General features: G+C 49.9%; 1 protein-coding gene across 3 annotated transcripts in view; it reads right to left on the bottom strand.

Moving 5' to 3' along the window:
• The window catches only part of LOC123345415 (E3 ubiquitin-protein ligase TRIM39-like), a 35,421-nt gene extending 13,401 nt beyond the window's left edge, over positions 1-22,020 (bottom strand). The window contains exons 1-6 of one of the 3 annotated variants that reach the window (XM_044982272.1): positions 21,860-22,020; positions 7,315-7,790; positions 5,099-5,194; positions 1,928-2,158; positions 816-838; positions 624-727 (exon numbers count right to left, since the gene is read on the bottom strand). In XM_044982272.1, the coding sequence (XP_044838207.1) occupies positions 624-727; positions 816-838; positions 1,928-2,158; positions 5,099-5,194; positions 7,315-7,740 (880 nt within the window). In that variant the 5' untranslated portion in view covers positions 7,741-7,790; positions 21,860-22,020. The remainder of the gene's footprint in view (positions 1-623; positions 728-815; positions 839-1,927; positions 2,159-5,098; positions 5,195-7,314; positions 7,791-21,859) is intronic. The other 2 variants (XM_044982273.1, XM_044982274.1) reach the window with 2 other exon arrangements.
• Between the last annotated feature and the right edge of the window lie 975 nt (positions 22,021-22,995).

Below are 22,995 nucleotides of genomic sequence, written 5' to 3'. Positions count from 1 at the left end.
GCATATCTTTAAATATTTTGACTTTACCAAAGACAGTCACAAAGAGAAATATGCTTTAAGAAAGAGCTTGTTTCAAGAACCAGGGGAAATGTTGAATGTTTTATTAGAGTTCTGCATGCATTGGCTGAAAACTGTGATTTTGAAACTGCAAAACATGAAAATGTCAGAGACAGGCTGGTTATTGGGTTAATAGATAAAAAGCTTTCACAGCAGCTACAATTGAAGAGAGATTTAAGTCTAGCCACAGCTATACAGAAAGCAAAACTGTCTGAACAGCAGAACAAAGGAAGGAGCAACTTGAAAAACCTAAAACTAGCTGAGAAGGTGTAAGCAGATACTTGAATGCTAAAAATCATTATCATAGAACCCCTGAGGCCAGGAGAGAGAACTTTCAGTTAAGGGTGACTTAACAGCCTAGCAGCAGGGCAGAGCAGAGCAGAGCAGGGAGACCTCCTGCTCCTCCTCCAGCTCAGAGAGCTCAGCTGGCCTTGGCTTCAGTGCTGCTGCCATGCCGGGCTGCCAGTCACAATGTGATCCTCTCCATTTGTCCCCATGCACAACACTAATCAATTCTCCTCCCAAGCCAGATGTAAAGGAAACCCATCCCAGTAGCTCTCACTCACCAGTGAACCTCTCCAGCATTTCCCTCATGTCAAGGCAGACTTTATACACGTTCTTCAGGGCAGGAGACACAACTCCTGGTTGCTGGAGTGTCACATTCTCATTCCTGTGAAGACAACGTCTCATCATCACTCAGCTGCTCGGAACCCACATCACTCAAGTGAATAGAAGGAGAAATGGAAATGGGAACAGACCTGATCAATGCGCTTTTCATATCCTGAGAGGAAACAGAGAGAAAGGGAGCTGAGTTAACACCAGGTGCAAAAATACTGAGTGACTTTCCATTCTCTATCAGATTTAATCCACAACATTTAACAAATCAGGGCCAGCCCCTTCTGTGCAGGACATTCAACAGTGATCACTGATTTCGGATGCCCCATCTCCCTGGCTCTGACTCTCAGGAGGAGCTGAGTGTCATGTGACAATGGCACAGACTGGGAGAACGCAATGCTCTGAACAAGGAGCGTTGTTAGAATAAAGAAAATAGGATCATCCCTAACACTCCTCTGTCCGGCTTCCTGCTGCAGATCAAAGGAGATAGTGCACAGATCCTCACTCTGAGCAGCTGCAGTTCCCATTGCTTCAGCCAGGGCCAGCTCCAGGTTTTCTGCCGCCTCAAGTGGCGGAAACAAAAAAAAAGGCAATTGGTGGAACTTCGTTGGCAGCGGTTCCGCTCCCTCTCTTCCTCTTCAGTGGCACTTCGGCATCAGCTCGAAGAGGAAGAGAGGGACTCGCCGCTGAATTCCCGCCAAAGACCTGGACATGCCGCCCCAGTAGTGGACAGACTGTCGCCCCTTTGTATTCATCGCCCCAAGCACCTGCTTCCTTAGCTGGTGCCTGGAGCTGGCCCTGGCTTCAGCTGGTGTGTGGGTGCTCAGCACTTCCCAATATCAGGCCCCAGGTGTCTCAGGCTGGCACCCAGAGATGGAGGCCCTCAGCATCAATGGTCAGTGATGAGTCTCCGCCCTTTCATTTGGGCTCCCTCTCGTTACCCCATGGGTCAGAGTCCCTTCTCAACACCCACATGGGGCCAGGTTTCAGCAGTCAAAGCAGGAACCATGTCAGTCTCTTGCTCCTTCTGTTCCACCCATTAGACAGGCAAAGGCCCTGCTGTGTCTGCATTTCCCTGTAACACTAACTGCATGTGTCCGTGCTGATAGGGCCTCATACCTGGGCTTCTGTTCGCGTTGGTAAACTGTCAGACCAGGCACTGGAAATAGGATTTGTCACTAATTCCTGGGATCTAGTCACTGACAAGAGAATTGAATGCTGCAGGAAGGGATGGGGAGGTTGTTAACAGTCTCACCTTCAGCAGCTCAACAGCTGGTTGCTGACACTTCTCCTCCATCTCCATGATGAGATTGATCAGAGCAGCACTCTGCTCTGAGAGTTTTGTTATATTGTCCTGCAGCTTCTGCAGAATCTCCCTCTCCTCCTCCGCCAGTCTCTGCAGAAGCAGCTGCTCCTCCTCACTCAGAAACTGGTGCAGTTTCTTAAATTCACGTGTGATCAACCGTCTGTGATTCTCCACATTGTCCTTTAGTAAAAAAAGAAGAAGGAACAAACCCCAGGAGCCAGAGATGGGCACACGCTGTGCTGGGTGTGTCTCATGTATCAGGGAGCAGGGCTGCTAGTCATGGGCGGCAGGGATCACAAACTGCATGAATATGTCCTTCTGAGCCTGAGAAAACAACCTGGTTACACCCCAACTACTGCCCCTGTATCACCACCTCCAATCCCTCCCCTTCTCTGTGAGGGGTCTGAGGGGCAGGATGAGAGGACTGTGTCCCTCTCCTGAAGATTGTGGTGCTCTCAACAGATTGAAGGCAGGCAGGGGCACCCTCTTGGTGACCACCTGACCACTGAACCTGGGTGGGAGCATCTGCCCACTCCCTTAAACCTGTGCTCTCCCAGAAGACCCCCTGTGGTAAGGGGCAGTTTGTACCTGGGAGTTCAGTGTGGAGTCAGACCAGTGGAGGGGAGTGACTGGCACACAGAGTCAGTGGTACAAGATTGGGGGGATAGGGGCCAGCACATGGAGGCCATGGTACATGTGTGTGGGGGATGGATTCAGAAAATGAAGGCAGTGATACGTGGATGGGGTAGGGAGCAGCACATGGAGTGAGTTGCACATGGAGGCAGTCGTGCATGGGTAATGGGAGGCACCAAATGGGGCAGCCCTTTATGCAGCTAAGACCCAGGAGCGCTATCTGCAACATAGGCTGAGGGACCAGGCTGTCAATCAGTACATTTTGTAGCTTTGATTGGCTGCCCTTCACTAGTACACAGCCAATCAGATGGGATTTCCCCACAAACTACAGATGTTCCCAGTCCACCCATTAGAACAGGGGTAGGCAACCTATGGCACGTGTGCCGAAGGCGGCACGCAAGCTGATTTTCAGTGGCACTCACGCTGCCCAGGTCCTGGCCACTGGTCCAGAGGGCTCTGCATTTTAATTTAATTTTAAATGAAGCTTCTTAAACATTTTTAAAACCTTATTTACTTTACATACAGCAATAGTTTAGTTATATATTATAGACTTATAGAAAGACCTTCTAAAAATGTTAAAATGTATTACTGGCACGCAAAACCTTAAATTAGAGTGAATAAATGAAGACTCGGCACACCACTTCTGAAAGGTTGCTAACCCCTGCGTTAGAAGATCTGCAAACCCACAGAGCTGGCAGCTATAGGTGCATGGCTGGGTGCATGAGGAGTGTGTGCAGGGCTGATGGGGGAGAGAAGGTGCCACAATTGTACCTTGGCCCCAGCTCAGGCAGGCCCCCAAACTGTCGGTAACTAGAATGAAATGGGGGTGAAATAGAAGGGGTGTGGCCCCAGCAAACATGCTGTACCTGGGCCCCAAATTTTTCTAGACAGGCCTGATCATGTGTGTGTGTTTACAAAACAGTCGGTGGGTGGGTGCAGGATGAATTGGGGTGGATGCAGTGTGGGCGGTGTCTGGGTGCACTGTCTGCAGTAATTGTAGGTAGGTGCAGAGGTCAGGGGTCAGTGACAGTGAGTGTGGAATGAGTGCAGGTTGGATGTATGGAACCAATGCAGAAGTGAGTGTGAGTGGGATAAATGGGCAATATGTGTATGAAAATTAATACAAATATGTGCAAATGAAACCTACTGGTGTCTGGTGCGGCGCTCCGAACCCTTTAAATCACTGTGAGAGCCCTGCCACTGCTACCTCGGGGTGGCAGGGTTCCGGTGGCGCTTTAAAGGGCCCAGGGCTCCCCGCAGTGGCCGGAGCCCCTGGCCCTTTAAATCTCTGCTGGAGCCAGGCTGCTGGAGCCTTGGGGCTCCAGCAGCTGGGCTCGGGTCAGGATTTAAAGGGTCTAGTGCTCCTGCCACTGCGGGGAGCCCTGGGCACTTTAAAGCGCCACCGGAGTCCTGCCACCGGTGATTTAAAGGGCCTGGGGCTCCGGCTGCTGCAGGGAGCCCTGGGCCCTTTAAAGCACCACCAGCGCTCCGGCAGTGGGGCTCAGCAGTCAGGGCCAGAGTGGCTGGAGCTACAGGCCCTTTAAATCTCCACCGCTATAGCTGGTAGGTCTTGGGTGATTTAAAAGCCCTGGGGCCCCCAGCCACAGCCGGAGCCCCAGGGCCTTTAAATTTTGAAAGGACCCACCTCTTCCAGTTGAGACCACGCCTCTTTGTTGAGGCCATGCCCCACTCAGGACTCCGGCATACGGGTAAGTCCTTTAAGTTACTTTCACCCCTGCACACCTCTGAACTCTGGGTCTTCACTGACCAAAGACAGCAGCTGTGAGTGGAGTGCAGTGGAGGGAGGGGCAGTGATGTGTTAAAGGAACATTAGTTTGTTAGACTTTCACACCACAAGGTGAGAAACTGAGGCAGAGGACACTGCCCAATGCACTCTGGGATGGGTATTTTGCTCTTTGTCACATGCTTTTGAATTGTAGTTGTGATGTTTTTCCAAATTAATGTTGGATTCCTTTGCTCTTTTTATTAAAAGTTTTCTTTGCCATACCCAGACTCAGTGCTTGTCAGAGGGGAAGGTTTGCCTCCAAGGAGCGCCTGGGGGTGGTGTTCAATTTTCCCAGATTACTGGGAGGGGGTGTCAATCCAGTTCTGTTTTGTATTCTTAAAAGGAACCTCTACATATTGAACCTGATCCTTGTTGCTGCCAGTTCCAATTGGCTTCACATGGGTGCGATGGGGCAAGGGATCATATGCAAACACGGCACCCACTTCTGTAAATGTGACCCATCTCCCTCCTGCCTCCAGAGAGCCCCGGGGTGAGTCTGTGCCACTGCCCACACACCAGTCACTGCCCTTCTGCCCAGGGTTGCTGCACTGGGATCCCCACCAGAGATGTTTCCTGTTCCTGGCACCATGGCACCACCCCGAGGCAAACAGTCAGAACTGCAGCCTGCAGCTCTACAGCCCTGCATTCCTGGGAATGCTGCAGGGGGAAAGGCTTTGGGAAGGATAAACGCAAACACCCACCTGCCACTCTGTGGTTTTCTTCTCCTCTTTGGACGCCAATGCCAGGCACCCCTCTAACTGCTTCCTCAGAGGTCCCAGGGCTCCCCGGAGTTTCACCTGCAGGGGCATCATGTGTGATAAACAGCCATTAATCTGCATATCCAATGAGTGGAGACTGCAGAAGGCAGGGATGGATGAAGCAGGAGTCCTATAGGCCCATGTCTAGGCTGTAGCTCCTGAAGTAATGTGATTACATTAAGCTCTTGGTTTCCATTAAAAACAGGATATTTCAAATCCTCAGCATTGCAAAGAAAATATTGAAAACGTGCCCAGAATGTGACAGATTCAGAGATTCCTGCCTGAGTCTGCAGAGAGCCTGAACCAAGCACCCTGAGAGGGGACTGCCCCATTCATCTCTGTGGGAAATTGACGCAAAGCCACACTGATCTGGGGCCCTGCCAATCCCTGCCCCCAGCAGGGGGCTCTGTGTGTGGTAGGAGAGAAGCAGATCAGATGTCCTTGCCCCACTTCCCATCAGAGATACCCTGGCTGATAGAGTAGGGGGAACTCTGACCCTTTTCCTCTCTCTCTCTCTCTCTCTCGCTCTCTCTTTTTCATGGGGGGAAGGGATCTCTGTTGTTGGTCCTGTGTGGAGAAGGGATCCTGTGACCCTTGTCTTCCCATTGGGAGGGAGCACCCAGCCATTCAACCTGTCTGTCCAAAGAGGTTTGCCAGTCCCACCCCAAGCAGACAGCCGTTGGGTGGGTGGCCCCTTCCACAGCCCTTGCCAATGGGGCAGGGTCACAGCTGGGCCCGGTGCCAGCGTGTGGAGCCTGGGCCCTGGGTGGCCTCAGTCCTGCCTTGTGTGAAATGCACATTTCACTAGCAAAGCCCTGGGCAAAGGCAGCAGGGTCAGCACTGCAGGGCCTGGACCATCATCTGGCTGAGATGCTGATCCTGGGAGAGACTCTTCCCCACTCAGCTGCCACACTCAGAGCTGTCTCAGGAATGCAGGAGTTTAGCTGAGGTTTCTGGACACCGAGCCCAGCCCCAGCCCAAAAGCCCCTAGCACTCACCAGGGCAGGAAAGGACTTGAGAGGGGGTGGATCTTTGTGTTTGTGGAGCAGCACAAAGGAGATATCTGGGACTCAGGATCTGGCCCCTTCTCTATGCCCCTTCCCCCGCCTCATTTCTCGGGTGTCCCTTGTTTGGGGGATGCCACTCATCTCAAGGCAGCTCCCCACATCCCACACGGAATCCCCTCCCTCGCCTGCTCCCAAAAGCTCCACGTCTCTTCCTTTGCCCCCCACCCCTCAAAGAACCCTTTTCACAGAGATCCACAACACACACACTCCACCTGTGCTGAGTAAAGCCACAGTGGGCTGTGCCTGGGCATCCACAGGAAACGCCTGTGAAATGGAGAATCCAAGGTGCTTCCTTCCTGATACTGCAAAGGAGCAAACAAGTCCCAACCTCACAGTCTGAGCCAACCTCTTGGGCCTCACCTGCACACTGAATTGGGAAGGGCAGAAGCCCTGATATCCTCCACTCGGGTGCCCAGGTAGCTGTGGTCACCTCGCACTAGACGCCCTGCCTGGCAGATAGACAGAGGTGGCTGGCTATACTCTTCTCTGCCCAACTGGCAGCTGGATCCTTCACTACCCAACCTGGCAGTGCCTGGATCCCTGAATCATAGAATCATAGAATCTCAGGGTTGGAAGGGACCTCAGGAGGTCATCTAGTCCAACCCCCTGCTCAAAGCAGGACCAAACCCAACTAAATCATCCCAGCCAGGGCTTTGTCAAGCCTGACCTTAAAAACCTCTAAGGAAGGAGATTCCACCACCTCCCTAGGTAACCCATTCCAGTTCTTCACCACCCTACTAGTGAAAAAGTTTTTCCTAATATCCAACCTAAACCTCCCCCTCTGCAACTTGAGACCATTACTCCTTGTTCTGTCATCTTCTACCACTGAGAACAGTCTAGATCCATCCTCTTTGGAACCCCCTTTCAGGTAGTTGAAAGCAGCTATCAAATCCCCCCTCATTCTTCTCTTCTGCAGACTAAACAATCCAAGTTCCCTCAGCCTCTCCTCATAAGTCATGTGCTCCAGCCCCCTAATCATCCACCTCCCTTAAGCCATGTGAGTTTCCACTCAGATCCCACCAGCTGGCTCTGGGGAGAAATATAATGAGGCCTTTATGGGATTCCTTCCACAAGAGCAGCAGTGATTCCTACCTTGTAATCCAGGGCAGCCTCCTGTATGGGGAGCACAGCATGAGCTCGGTGAGACCGGGACTCTCTGCACACCAAACAGATGGCTTCTCTGTCCTCCTCACAGAAGAGTTGGAGCTTCTCCTGGTGTCTCTCACACAGATTTTTCTTCTGCTCTTTCCCTGGCTGTAACCTCAGTTTTTTGACGTTCTCTACAATATCAGCCAGCTGCGTGTTGGGCCGGAGTTTCTGTTTCTGGAAGGGAGCTCGGCACTGGGGACAGGGAACCTTTGTGCCTGATTCAGGCTCCCTGTGCTCACTGTACTGGGTGATGCAGGCTCGGCAGAAGTTGTGCCCACAGTCTATGGTCACCGGCTCTGTCAGATACTCCAGGCAGATGGAGCAAGTGGCTTCTTCTAATGCTTTCTCTTTGGGAGCTGCTGAGGCCATGGCTTTCTGTGTCTTGTTGACAGACCATCCCCTTGCTGTCTGGATCAGCTCTTCACAGGCCCAGAATGAGAGAAGAGGAGGAGGGAGGATGTCACGGAGAAGGGAAAAGTGAAATGGGGTGAGATGGAGGGAAGAGAACAGGTGAGAAAATATTATAGACCTTCCATAGGTTACTGGAATAATATGGACATGGCCATCCCTACCAATTATGGTGCCCTATGCAGTCTGAGCACCTGCTCCCCCCAGCCCCTCTGCGGAGGGTCTGGGCTGAGCTCAAGGCCTGTGGGGCTGGGGAGGCAGAAGATGTTGGGGGCCACATTCGGGGGCCCCAGAGACCCAGAGCGGCCTGGGGGATTAGCAGGGAGACCAGTGCCAGCAGCAGGAAGCAGAATGACCTGGCCCCAGCCTGCTCCACTCCCCCAACCCCAGCCATGTTGCTCAGATGGGGGTGGGGGTTGGGGAAAGGACTGCCCTCCACACTCACCAATAGCGAGAAGTGGAGCGACCCAGCTCCAGCCCACTCTGCTTCCCTTGCCCTGGCCCCAGCCATGTCGCTTGTGGGAGGGGGAAGGGCTGTTCCCCTCTCTCACTGACAACGGGAAGTGGAACTGGTGGAGTGGAGCCAGTTGGGACCAGGTTGCTCTGCTGCTGCTGGTGAGTGTGGGGTCAGGCCCGACCCCTGCTGCCGGCGCAGGCCCCCTGCTAATCCTCCGGGCTGCATCCGTCGCTGGGGGAAGAGGTTGAAGGGGGCTGGCCGGGGGCGAAGCAGGGAGGAATACTAAGAGGCAGGGTGGAGAGAGTTGTTCTGGTCCCCCCACACTCCTAGGGACGGCCCTGCCCTATCCCCAGCCGGGGGACAGGGCTGGCCTCTGAAGCTGGTGCTGCCACATATGCAGCACGCAGCTGCCTAGGGCACCATGAAATTTGGGGCAATTTGGTTCCCCAAGTTTCATGGTGCCCTACACAGCTGCATATTCTGCATAGGCCTTGGGACAGCCCTGAATTTGGACATGGATTTCAGAGCACTTGGCTTGTGAAACTCAGTTTTTTATTGGAAGGAGGGCTATAACTGAGGAACACTTTGACCAAATGACTCAAAGTTGAATCTCTAATACCCCTGGCCCACAAAAGCTTATGCTCAAATAAATTTTTTAGTCTCTAAAGTGCCACAAGTACTCCTTGTTCTTTTTGCTGATACAGACTAACATGGCTACCACTCTGAAACAATATTTAAAGTAACCTGAGTCTGCAGGGCACTTTGAAATATCGTCTCTTAAAGAAAAACTGCCAGTGCAGCAAATCTTCCAACAGACACTCATTTCCTGAAGCAGACAGAGTAATAACAGGCACAGCAGAGGCAGCCTTAGAATTATGTCAACAGAAGGACTTAAAGTTACAGTCTCTGGGTAATTGCTCTGGTCTAATGCCTAGAGCACATTGCCTTGAGCTACCCGGTGACTCTGACATCAGCTGTGCTTCTGCATGCTCTTGTCTGCCACAGAGCAGCAGCCCTGCAGCTCACATCCCTGCAGCCTATCACCCAAGCTTGAGCCAGCTACTAGAGCTAACTTTAACCTCTAGTAACTTCTCCAGTGTTGCTTTGCCAAAGGGGCAGCGGGTGCCAGACGTTAGCTGAGCTCAATCCTGAGCTGAGATCAGTTTGGGGAGGATCAGAGCTATAGCCTGAACCCCAGGTTTGTGCAAAAAAAATATTATAAGAACTAGAAAATGTTACTGTCACTTTTTCAGGGTGGGGAACTGTATTTTGGGAACCCCTTGCTCAAGTAACCTTAAATTTGGACCATGACCATTACCCCAGACCTTGACAAGGCACAGCATTATTCAAGACAACCCAGACTGGCATTTGGATTATATAGCAGTTAAAAGACCGGCTGTCAAACAGTAAGCTGGTCTCAGCCTTATTTACAGTGACGCTACTTCCCCAGTAAAATAAACTAGAAACAGAAGATTAGAAACTGGATGGAGTCAGCCAGATTGTCAGCATGAAGGGCTGGTATCTTAAAACAGTAGTTCTCAACCTTTATTTCATTTGCAGACCCATTTGGAAATCTGTTGTCTGTACATAGGGGAATTCTGTTCAATGAGTTTTCAGTTTAAGTCTTTCACGGACCCCTTAGACATAGTCTGCAGACCCCCAGGCATACGTGGACCATAGGCTGAAAACAATTATCTTAAAGTGATGCAGCATCACAAATCCCAAGAGAGAAGCCAGCGCCAGCCCTCTCTCAGGGAGTCATTGAGAGCATCCTCCCACACTGGATTTCACCTGCCAGGAGAGCCGGGGGTCCAAGCGCAGATTCTGGAGAAGATTCTGGGAGGCCCCCAGCACCTCCCAGTTCATGGCCTGATTTTTCAAAGAAGCTGAGACCGGGTAGTTCATCTTGGTTTCAATAGGATCTGGGGCCACTCAGCACAGCTGAGATGCCAGGACATAAATGGGGGTTGTGAACTGCCCCACATGTGAAGACTCAGACGCTTCAGGCTGAAGCTTTCATGTACACCTTGTACACAGTAGGTGGCAGGGCTGCTACCAGCAGGTCAGGCTCCTGTTCCAATATAGACTGGCTACAGAGCCTCCTTCTTAGGCCTTGTCTACACTACAGAGTTTTGTCAGCAAAAGGAAGCTTCTGGCAGCAAAATAGTGGAGGTGTACACACTGCAATGCCACTTTTGGCAACAAAACTCTTCAGTTTGGAGACAAAATAAAACCACTTCAGTGAGAGACATAGGGCTTTTTGTGCAAAAGTTTTGTCAACAAAGTGCCAGTGTAGACACTGCACTTGATTTTATCACTTTAATTGGCCTCTGGAAGGTGTCCCACAATGCCCACCCTGATTGCTCTGGTCAGCAGTTACAAATACACTGCCCTGCAGCCAGGTAAACAACCATCTGCCCCTCTCCTTTCAAGCCCCAGGAAATTTTGAAATTCCTCTTCCTGCTTGCTTGGCATGGAGAGCTCACATCATGTCTTCTCAGATAAACGTGGCGGCTCCACGCAGCAAATGCTCTCCTGCTTGGACCACTGCAGAGCTTCTGGATCTGCTCAGTATATAGGGAGAGGAACCTCTGCAGTCCCAGCTGAGATCCAGCCATAGGGATTTCGTTACCTACAGGCAGATTTCTCAAAGTTTGTGCAAAAAGGGCTTTGATCAGGACATGCTGCAGTGCATGGCAAAGATCAAGGAGCTGAAGCAGGTGTACCAGAAGGTGAGGAAGGCAAACCATCACTCCAGTGCTATGCCGAAGACCTGCCTTTTCTATCAGGAGTTGAATGCTATCCTCGACGACGACCCCACCTCCACCACCAAGAGCCCTGTGGATACTTCGGCAGGGCTGGAGCCAGCAGAAAGTGGACCTAACCCAGAGGACAAAGTAATTGATGAAGAAGTGGAGTTAGATGATGAGGTGGAGGCCATGGTGCATCCAATCAGGAGCTCTTCTCCACTAGCCAGTCTCAGCAGTCACAGTCCGATGAGCAAAAAGCAAGAGAGGAGACCCCTAGTAAATGGTTTTGCTTTGTAAAGTGCAGAGGTGGGTTGAGGGCATTGAAATGTTCAAGGCTGACTGTGTTTCTGTGTGTGCTGGGCATTTCCCCGTGCAGCTAGGTAGTATGGCAGAACAGGGTGTTGATGCACACTAAGATTTCATGGAAATCCTCCAGAGAGATCTCTAGAAAAACTTCCCTGGAGATACTTGGCAATCCCCTGCTGAAGGTTCCTTGGCAGAGCTGCTTTGTTCCTTCCCCCAGTGAAAGAAACTTTCCTGCACTATTCTGCAATCACTTGTGGGATAGTTACCCACAGTGCACTGCTTGAACTGTTGATGCTAGTGCCCCAAATGTGGATGCACTCTGCTGACAGAGGGGATGTAGTGTAAACTTCCAAGACCAATTTTATTATAGCGCTTTTTGATCGTCGACAAAACTTTTGCTGTCAAAACTCTGTAGTGTAGACAAGGCCTTAGAGAGATACAGCAGAGAGGTGTCATCCATAAAATCCTTTAATTCTCTGCCAGGTATGACTAATGTTAGCTTAAACAAGGTATGCTTCACACAGTACCATCTAGTGGCTAAAAAGCATAATACAGTTTAGCATCTATTACAGCAGTGGTCCCCAACCTTTTTGTCTGGCGGGTACCAGACGAAGGACCATGGTGGCGGTCGAGCATCCACCAAAATGCCGCTGCGATGCCTCTTGATGACGCCACTTCAAGTGGCGTCATCGAGAGGCATCGCCGTCGAAATGCCGCCGAAATTTGGTGGCATTTCAGCGATGCTCAACCGCTGGCCAGGACGCGGGTACATTTAGATGCCCCCGTGGGCACCATGGCGCCTGCGGGCACCGTGTTGGGAACCCCTGCATTACAGAATCCACTCAGCTTTACCCCAAAGGGCCAGATTTCCAAAGGTATTTCAGTGTCAGAAGGTTTCCAAAGGTGTGTAGGTCACTGAAGCCATGTACTGCAAAAGAAAGACTAGTCCCACCCAGTCCCAGGGAAATCCATTGCCCGAAAAGTGTATACCTGGTGCTGGTATCACTTATCCCTAGCCTGACCACTTCTAGGGTTCTGCTGAACCCAGAACCTCTAGAGATCACCTGCCTCACCCTGGGCCACTTCTTCAGATGCATGGAGTGAAAATTACAGATACTGGCATAAATATTTTGGCACATGAAGAGAAGAACAGGCGGAGAACCAGTGTTGACAAGGCCAATTCAGTCAGGGTGGATGTGGTCCACTCCCAATAATTGATGAGGAGGTGACAATACCAAGTGAGGAAAAATTGCTTTTGTAGTGATCCAGCCACTCCCAGTCCCTATTCAAGCCCAAATTAATGGCATTACGTTTCCAAATGAATTGTAGCTCTGAAGTTTCTCTTTGAAGTCTGTTTTTGAAATTTTTTTGTTGAAGGATGGCTACTTTTAAATCTGTATTGAATGTCCAGGGAGATTGAAGTGTTCTCCAACTGGCATTTGTATATTACCATTCCTCATGTCTGATTTGTGTCCATTTATTCTTTTACGTAGAGACTGTCTGGTTTGGCCAATGTACATGGCAGAGGGGCATTGCTGGCACATGATGGCATATATCTAATTAGTAGATGTGCAGGTGAATGAGCCCCTGATGGTGTGGCAGATGTGGCTGGGTCCTCTGGTGGTGTCGCTAGACTAGATATGGGGCAGAGTAGGCAACGGGGCTTGTTACATCCACCCTAACTGAATTGGCCTCATTAACACTAGTTCTCCACTGGACATCTCATTTTTTGTGTGGATAAAGACTAACACGGCTACCCCTCTGATACTTGTTATCAATGTTTTTATCTTTACTGTAGGAGTAAAGGGCAGTAGAACTGTGCCTAACCTGTCCTCATTGAGGGGGTCACTCTCAACTGAAATAAGCTTGCTAAGACAGGGGGTCAAAGACCCCTGTTAAAGTAAGAGGGGGTGGGGACAGGTGTCCCTAATGGGAAGTATAGGCTCTATCTTAGAGCACCAGGCACCGTTTAACATGCCCCACTCCATTGTTCAAAGATAGAGCTAAGTAGGGCTCAATTAGGAGTCTTTTGTTTTGTTAAGTGCTCACTACAGCTGAAATCAATTGTTGGGTGAGTTGCCTCCCTTCATTCAAAAGTTTCTTTTCTATACTCAGGCTGTGGCTACACTTAGCACTTCAAAGCGCTGCCGCGGTAGCGCTGCCGCGGCAGCGCTTTGAAGCGCTAAGTGTAGTCAAAGCGCCAGCGCTGGGAGAGAGCTCTCCCAGCGCTGTCCGTACTCCACCTCCCTGTGGGGAATAATGGACAGCGCTGGGAGCCGCGCTCCCAGCGCTGGAGCTTTGACCACACTGGCGCTTTGCAGCGCCGCAATTTGCAGCGCTGGAGAGGGTGTGTTTTCACACCCTGCTGCAGCGCTGCAAATTTGTAAGTGTAGCCAAGCCCTCAGACTTTGTGCTTGTGAGAGGGGAAGTATTGCCACCTACAGGTGCCCAGGGGTGGCATGGTATTTTCTCAGGTTACTGGGTGGGTGCTGAGCTGGTTCTACGTTGCATTGTTGAAAAGAAACCCCTAGATATTGAACATAAGAACATAACATAAGAACGGCCGTAATGGGTCAGACCAAAGGTCCATCTAGCCCAGTATCCAGTCTACTGACAGTGGCCAATGCCAGGTGCCCCAGAGGGAGTGAACCTAACAGGTAATGATCAAGTTTCATAATTATCGAGATAACCGGCTCTGTGGATGAGGGGAAAGCAGTGGATGTACTATTTCTGGATTTTAGCAAAGCTTTTGATACAGTCTCCCACAGTATTCTTGCCAGCAAGTTAAAGAAGTCTGGGCTGGATGAATGGACGGTAAGGTGGATAGAAAACTGGCTAGATGGTCGGGCTCAACGGGTAGTGATCAATGGTTCCATGTCTAGATGGCAGCTGGTATCAAGTGGAGTGCCCCAAGGGTCGGTGCTGGGGCCGGTTTTGTTCAATATCTTCATTAACGATCTGGAGGATGGTGTGGACTGCACCCTTAGCAAGTTTGCAGATGACACTAAACTGGGAGGAGTTGTTGATACACTGGAGGGTAGGGATAGGATACAGAGGGACCTAGACAAATTAGAGGATTGGGCCAAAAGAAATATGATGAGGTTCAACAAGGACAAGTGCAGAGTCCTGCACTTAGGACGGAAGAATCCCATGCACTGCTACAGACTAGGGACCGAATGGCTGGGTAGCAGTTCTGCAGAAAAGGACCTAGGGGTTACGGTGGACGAAAAGCTGAATATGAGTCAACAGTGTGCCCTTGTTGCCAAGAAGGCTAATGGCATTTTGGGTTGTATAAATTGGGGCATTTCCAGCAGATCGAGGGATGTGATCATCCCCCTCTACTCAGCACTGGTGAGGCCTCATTTGGAGTACTGTGTCCAGTTTTGGGCCCCACAGTACAAGAAAGATGTGGATAAATTGGAGAGAGTCCAGCGGAGGGCAACAAAAATGATTAGGGGGCTGGAGCACATGACTTATGAGGAGAGGCTGAAGGAACTGGGATTGTTTAGTCTGCAGAAGAGAAGAATGAGGGGGGATTTGATAGCTGCTTTCAACTACCTGAAAGGGGGTTCCAAAGAGGATGGATCTAGACTGTTCTCAGTGGTAGAAGATGATAGAACAAGGAGTAATGGTCTCAAGTTGCAGAGGGGGAGGTTTAGGTTGGATATTAGGAAAAACTTTTTCACTAGTAGGGTGGTGAAGAACTGGAATGGGTTACCTAGGGAGGTAGTGGAATCTCCTTCCTTAGAGGTTTTTAAGGTCAGGCTTGACAAAGCCCTGGCTGGGATGATTTAGTTGGGTTTGGTCCTGCTTTGAGCAGGGGGTTGGACTAGATGACCTCCTGAGGTCCCTTCCAACCCTGAGATTCTATGATTCTATGATTCTAAGTGATCTCACTCCTGCCATCCATCTCCACCCTCTGACAAACAGAGGCTAGGGACACCATTCCTTACCCATCCTGGCTAATAGCCATTAATGGACTTAACCTCCATGAATTTATCCAGTTCTCTTTTAAACCCTGTTATAGTCCTAGCCTTCACAACCTCCTCAGGCAAGAAGTTCCACAAGTTGACTGTGCACTGTGTGAAGAAGAACTTCCTTTTATTTGTTTTAAACCTGCTGCCTATTAATTTCATTTGGTGACCCCTAGTTCTTGTATTATGGGAATAAGTAAATAACTTTTCCTTATCTACTTTCTCCACATCACTCATAATTTTATATACCTCTATCATATCCCCCTTAGTCTCCTCTTTTCCAAGCTGAAAAGTCCTAGCCTCTTTAGTCTCTCCTCATATGGCACCCTCTCCAAACACCTAATTATTTTAGTTGCCCTTCTCTGAACCTTTTCTAGTGCCAGTATATCTTTTTTTGAGATGAGGTGACCACATCTGTACACAGTATTAAAGATGTTGGTGTACCATTGCTTTAAATAAGGGCAATAATATATTCTCCATCTTATTCTCTATCCCCTTTTTAATAATTTCTAACATCTTGTTTGCTTTTTTGACCTCCTCTGCACACTGCGTGGACATCTTCAGGGAACTATCCACGATGACTCCAAGATCTTTTTCCTGATTCGTTGTAGCTAAATTAGCCCCCATCATATTATATGTATAGTTGGGGTTATTTTTTCCAATGTGCATTACTTTACATTTATCCACATTAAATTTCATTTGCCATTTTGTTGCCCAATCACTTAGTTTTGTGAGATCTTTTTGAAGTTCTTCACAGTCTGCTTTGGTCTTAACTATCTTGAGCAGTTTAGTATCATCTGCAAACTTTGCCACCTCACTTTTTACCCCTTTCTCCAGATCATTTATGAATAAGTTGAATAGTATTGGTCCTAGGAGTGACCCTTGGGGAACACCACTAGTTACCCCTCTCCATTCTGAGAATTTACCATTAATTCCTACACTTTGTTCCTTGTCTTTTAATCAGTTCTCAGTCCATGAAAGGACCTTCCCTTTTATCCCATGACAGCTTAATTTACGTAAGAGCCTTTGGTGAGGGACCTTGTCAAAGGCTTTCTGGAAATCTATGTACACTATGTCCACTGGATTCCCCTTGTCCACATGTTTGTTGACCCCTTCAAAGAACTCTAATAGATTAGTAAGACACAATTTTCCTTTACAGAAACCATGTTGACTTTTGCCCAACAATTTATGTTCTTCTATGTGTATGACAATTTTATTCTTTACTATTGTTTCGACTAATTTGCCCGATACTGACGTTAGACTTACCGGTCTGTAATTGCCAGGATCACCTCTAGAGACCTTTTTAAATATTAGTGTTACATTAGCTATCTTCCAGTCATTGTGTACAGAAGCCGATTTAAAGGACAGGTTACAAACCCTAGTTAATAGTTCCGCAATTTCACATTTGAGTTCTTTCAGATCTCTTGGATGAATGCCATCTCGTCCTGGTGACTTGTTAATGTTAAGTTTATCAATTAATTCCAAAACCTCCTCTAGTGACACTTCAATCTGTGACAGTTCCTCAGATTTGTCACCTACAAAAGCCAGCTCAGGTTTGGGAATCTCCCTAACATCCTCAGCCATGAAGACTGAAGCAAATAATTTGTTTAGTTTCTCCTCAATGACTCTATCATCTTTAAGCGCTCCCTTTCTATCTCTATCATCAAGGGGCCCCACTGGTTGTTTAGCAGGCTTCCTGCTTCTGATATACTTAAAAAACATTTTGCTATTACCTTTTGAGCTTTTGGCTAGCAGTTCTTCAAACTCCTCTTTGGCTTTTCTTATTAAATTTTTACACTTAATCTGGCAGTGTTTATGCTCCTTTCTATTTACCTCGCTAGGATTTGACTTCCACTTTTTAAAGGAAGTCTTTTTCTCTCTCACTGCTTCTTTTACATGGTTGTTAAGCCATGGTGGCACTTTTTTAGTTCTTTTACTGTGTTTCTTAATTTGGGGTGTACATTTAAGTTGGGCCTCTATTGTGGTGTTTTTAAAAAGTGACCATGCAGCTTGCAGGGATTTCATTTTAATCACTGTACCTTTTAACTTCTGTTTAACTAACCCCCTCATTTTTGCATAGTTCCCCTTTTTTAAATTAAATGCCACGGTGTTGGGCTGTTGAGATGTTCTTCCCCTCACCGGGATGTTAAATATTATATTATGGTCACTATTTCCAAGCCATCCTGTTATTATTCTTTGGGGGGGACAGATTGCTCAGTGGTTTGAACATTAGCCTGCTAAACCCAGGGTTGTGAGTTCAATTCTTAAGGGGGCCACTTAAGTATCTGGGGCAAAAAAATTGGTCCTGCTAGTGAAGGCAGGGGGCTGGACTCAATGACTTTTCAAGGTCCCTTCCAGTTCTAGGAGATTGGTATATCTCCAATTATTACTTTATTACCTCCTGAACCAGCTCCTGCGCTCCACTCAGGACTAAATCTAGAGTTGCCTCTCCCCTTGTGGGTTCCCATACCAGCTGCTCCAAGAAGCAGTCATTTAAAATATCAAGAAATTTTGTCTCTGCGTTTCGTCACGAGGTTACATGTTCCCAGTGAATATGGGGATAATTGAAATCCCCCACTATTATTGGGTTCTTAATTTTAATAGCCTCTCTAATTTCCCTTAGCATTTCATCATCACTATCACTGTCCTGGTCAGGTGGTTGATAATAGATCCCTAATGTTATATTCTTATTAGAGCATGAAATTACTATCCATAGAGATTCTACGGAACATGTGGATTCACTTAAGATTTTTACTTCATTTGATTCTACATTTTCTTTCACATATAGTGCCACTCCCCCCACCCCGCACGACCTGTTCTGTTCTTCCGATGTATTTTGTACCCCGGAATGATTGTGTCCCATTGATTGTCCTCAGTCCACCAGGTTTCTGTGATGCCTATTATATCAATATCCTCCTTTATCATCAGGCACTCTAGTTCACCCATCTTATTATTTAGACTTCTAGCATTTGTGTACAAGCACTTTAAAAACTTGTCACTGTTTAATTGTCTGCCCTTTTCTGATGTGTCAGATTCCTTTTTATGTGAATGTTTCTTGTCTGATCTGACCCTTACATTATCCTCTTCCATCCTCTGTTCCTGACTATAACCTAGAGAATCTCTATCAATAGACTCTCCTCTAAGAGAAGTCTCTGTCCAATCCACATGCTCCTCTGCAGCAGTCAGCTTTCCCCCCATCTCCTAGTTTAAAAACTGCTCTACAACCTTTTTAATGTTTAGTGCCAGCAGTCTGGTTCCACTTTGATTTAGGTGGAGCCCATCTCTCCTGTATAGGCTCCCCCCATCCCAAAAGTTTCCCCAGTTTCTAATGAAAGTAAACCCCTCCTCTCTACACCATCGTCTCATCCACGCATTGAGACTCTGAAGCTCTGCCTGCCTACCTGGCCCTACATGTGGAACTGGGAGCATTTCTGAGAATGCCACCATAGAGGTCCTGAATTTCAGTCTCTTCCCTAGCAACCTACATTTGGCCTCCAGGACATCTCTCCTACCCTTCCCTATGTCATTGGTACCTACATGTACCACGACCACCAGCTCCTCTCCAGCACTACACCTAAGTCTGTCTAGATGCCTCGAGAGATCCGCAACCTTCACACCAGGCAGGCAAGTCACCATACGGTTCTCCCGGTCATCACAAACCCAGCTATCTACATTTCTAATAATCAAATCTCCCATTACTAACACCTGCCTTTTCCTAGTAACTGGAGTTCCCTCCCCCAGGAGAGGTAACCTCAGTGAGAGAGGATACCCCAACAGGTTTCCCTCTGCTCCTGTAGACTGCTTTGCTTCCCTGGGCCTTTCACCCTCCTCAACAGCGCAGGGGCTGTCTGACCAGAGGTGGGACAATTCTACAGTGACCCGGAAAGCCTCATCAACATACCTCTCTGCCCTGGCCCTGGTTGCTGCCGATTTCACCTGGCAGAAGGGTTACATTAGGGAAATACTTCCTAACTGTAAGGGTGGTTAAGCACTGGAATAAATTGCCTAGGGAGGTTGTGGAATCTCCATCGATAGAGATTTTTAAGAGCAGGTTAGACAAACACCTGTCAGGGATGGGCTAGATAATACTTAGTCTGGCCACCTCTTGAGGTCCCTTCCAGTCCTATGATTCTATGAACTTCCTGGGCTGGAGCCTCCTGGTGCTTGCTGCTGTTTTAGGCCTGAGACCTTTATTTAGAACAGTTGCTCTGTGGGAGATGAGCCCTTTTGTTCAAGGGGCAGCCAGTATGACAGAGTGGGAATTTTTCATAATATTTTGGATGAATATACTGTGTGCCTCGGTTTCCCTACATGTTGCATGTTTAAACTAGGTGGCAGGAAGTTTCCTTTGAGCAGAGTTTCAGCCGACAATGGTCGTACTGATGGCCAGACATTTGGTGCTTAGCAACTAATGGCCTGGGACATAGTACCCTCTTCAGGAAGCCAATTGGTTTGACTAGCTGGGGGAACAAAGAAACTAAGGTTGGAAGCCAGGTGAGGATAGCTTGCCCAGAAACCAAGATGAAAGAGCTGGGGAGGAGCCAGGATGGGAACTTGGGGGTGGAGAGCCAGCTCTCGGATTCTCTGGGTCTGACCAAGATGGACTTTGCTGTAACTTCTTGATTTCTGTGCTAGAAAAGAACTTCCTATGCTGTGTTCCAGACAACTAATAAACCATTTTCTTTTTACAATGCTGGCTGAGAGTCACTGCTGACTGAGGAAGATGGGGGTGCATTGCTCCCTTAGGTGTGTATGCAAGTCTTCCCCAGGTGTCTTATTCGGGTGAACTCACTACAGGGAGCTCATGGCGTGGAACAGGGGTGCTGAAGGCTCCGAAGCTGGTCCTGGAGGCGTTGTAGCCAAGGAAGCTGACCTTAGCGAGACTGTCCTGAGAGGTGTCACACACTGTGACGAAGGCCCTGCCAGGGACTGATTCAGAGCAGTTCAAGAGCACCAAGCCTGGGACCCCATGACACCAGGCTGCTCAGCAGTTCAGGGAACAGGGGTCTCTGTTCCACTTAGCTGCCTGGATTTCAGATCCTTCCCCCATGGACTCAAGTGCGGGAGCCTCCCTGCTCAGATTCAACCCCCCACCCCCAAGGAAGGGTGGGCTCTTCCTGAATCCCTCTGTGAGGAATATGAAGTGATAACAAATGAGGGACCTGACTAAGGCCCGATCCTGCAAACGCTCCTGTGTGAATCATCCAACAGGTGTTATGGGGCTGCTGTCATGACTAATGGCTACAGGGCAGAGGAGGCAGGGGGTGTTTTGCAGAGCGGGGTGTTTCAGGGGGTCTCTGGCCATAAGTGCCTGCATGAGCTGCAGGGACACGGCCCCATCTGGGCTATTTCCTCCCCCTCCTGTTCCTCTTTCCTGCAGTGGAGGGAGCTGTGGTTGGGGGAAGGGGATCATGGGATTGACCAGAATCCGGCCCATAGGCTCAGCCTGGGGGATCTCCTGGACACGACCCAGCCCTCCCCTCAATCACTGCTGTATGGGCAGGGTCCCTGTCTGGGGGCCACTGCTGCTGCTGCTATCGCCTTTAACAGCACAACGCTAGGAGGGAGATGGGACATTGCTACCTCCTCCTGACCCTGAGTCCACAGTTCAGAACCAATCCCACTCCCTGCCCTGAGTCTGCCCCACTCAGAGCGTTCATGTAAACTCAGACTTGCTAATGAGAACTCTATCCGAGGGGAGACCTTCTCTGGCGGCTGGAACCAGCCCCTGGGGCAGCCCTGGGCTCTGCCAACACCAGCTTCTGAGTCGCAAAGTTCAGGTGAGGGGAGAGACCTGGGGGAAAGATCTGTGGCCGGGCAGGAAAGTGACTCTGTTCAAATGGCCCCTCCTCACCCCAGCTCTGCTCCTGGGTGTTTGCGACTCCCAGAGCTGCTGCCCTCACTGACACCCTCAGGCTCTGCTCCCCTGAGCACCCACAGGAGCTGAGCCAGCTCCGGGAGAGTGAACGCCCCATGACTGGGCCAGGGACCGAGTCTCCCAGCCCTGGGGGAGAGGAGAGGGAGTAGGAGAGAGACAGGGAGAAAGAGACTGAAAGGGGCAGCAAGAGCAATCAGAGAGGATGGAGGTTCCCAGGTCCCAGATCTGCCCAGCTTCCTGGGTGATGCAATAGGGAATGGGAGGGGAGGTTTCCAGCCCCTCTGTGCAGATACCCCAGGCATGAGAAGGTTCAGGGGGTTCACTTCTTGAACCTCCATCTGCACAAACCCATCACCTTGGGGATAAAGAACCTGGTGGCCCCACACAATCCCTGGAATCCGAGTCATATGCAGCCCGCACGTATTGACAGGCCCTGCCCAGCTGCTGTCCTATCCTGGGCCCACCTCTAGGGTCAGATCAGCCCCACTGTCTCCACTCCCTGCCCTGGAGCAGAGATCCCTCACCTCCGGGACGTGCAGGCAGAATGGGATCCCACATCAGCCCTGTCCTGACTGCCCGGAGAGAAATCACTTTTTATCTTGGGGACAGTCAGAGACATGTGGGATCCTGAATCTGTCTCCCCGGGGTCTGGGGCTCTGTCCTGGCTCAGACTCTGAATGAAGAGATGGCGGGGATGGGGCCAGTTAGTCCTTACCGTCCGTCTCTGGGCTGTGTCTCCCCAGGCTCTGGCTGTCCTGCTTCCTTGAGCTCAGTGTCTATCTGCGTCATCTCCACCCAAGGTGCCGTGCCACCCACCTTTGGGCTTGGGGAGAGAACTGCCCCACAGCCAGAACAGCCCAGCCCTGTCAGAGTGTGTCCTCCCTCCCCGCACGGAAGAGCTGCTGTAGACTTGTCAGAGGGCAAAGTCCATTTGGCAGCTCCCTCACAATCAGTTGGCCTGATTCTTCTGCTCTCACCCATGTGAACCAGGAATAGTTTATTTTCCCTTCCCTGTTCTGAGAAATGTGCTGCCCTAAGAGCAATAGACCTTTTCCCTTCTGCCAATTTGCTGCCTCCATTGGGACAAGGAGCCACATCCCATCCTCATGTCAGCCAGTTCCTGCAGCTTGGCTTCTCCTCAGCTCCAGCCAGCAGGGCCGGCTCTAGACCCCAGCGCGCCGAGCGCACGCTTGGGGCGGCATTTTGCCAGGAGGGCAGCAGGCAGCTCTGGCGGACCTCCCGCAGGCATGACTGCGGAGGGGCCGCTGGTCCCGCGGCTTCGGTGGAGCATCCACAGGCGTGCCTGCGGGAGGTCCACCAGAGCCATGGGACCAGCAGACCCTCCGCAGGCACGTCTGCAAGAGGTCCCCTGGAGCCGCGGGACCGGTGACCGCCAGAGCGCGCCGCCCTGCTTGGGGTGGCGGAATTCCTAGAGCCGTCCCTGCCAGCCAGTCATTCCATCTGCTCTCAGCAAGGATGCTGTACAGGGAACAAAATGGTGCATGTGAGCAGCAAATCTCTCACTCTCATTTATACACACACACTTGGCTATCCCCACACACATCTCCTGTGTCTATGTAGCTACACACTCTAGAGCCCATCACCACAGTATCTTGACTGCAAAGTTACAAAGCAACTGCCCAGTCTGAGGATCAGGATTCTCCCCTTGTCCCATCATGTGCTGAGAAGTGTGAGCATTAATCTCCCCCTCCCTCTGCCTTACCTCCAAGACCATTGTTGGGTGGAGAGTGTGTCCAGAGATGGGCACCTGCCATTGAGAAGGCCATGTCCCCAATTCAGTAGATCCAACTGCTGCAGCAGGTCAAGTGCATGGCGGGAGAAGGGGGTTCT

Source organism: Mauremys mutica, chromosome 12 (assembly GCF_020497125.1).
Source record: "Mauremys mutica isolate MM-2020 ecotype Southern chromosome 12, ASM2049712v1, whole genome shotgun sequence".
Classification (NCBI taxonomy): Eukaryota; Metazoa; Chordata; order Testudines; family Geoemydidae; genus Mauremys; species Mauremys mutica.
This window is presented reverse-complemented; position numbering and strand designations above follow the sequence as displayed.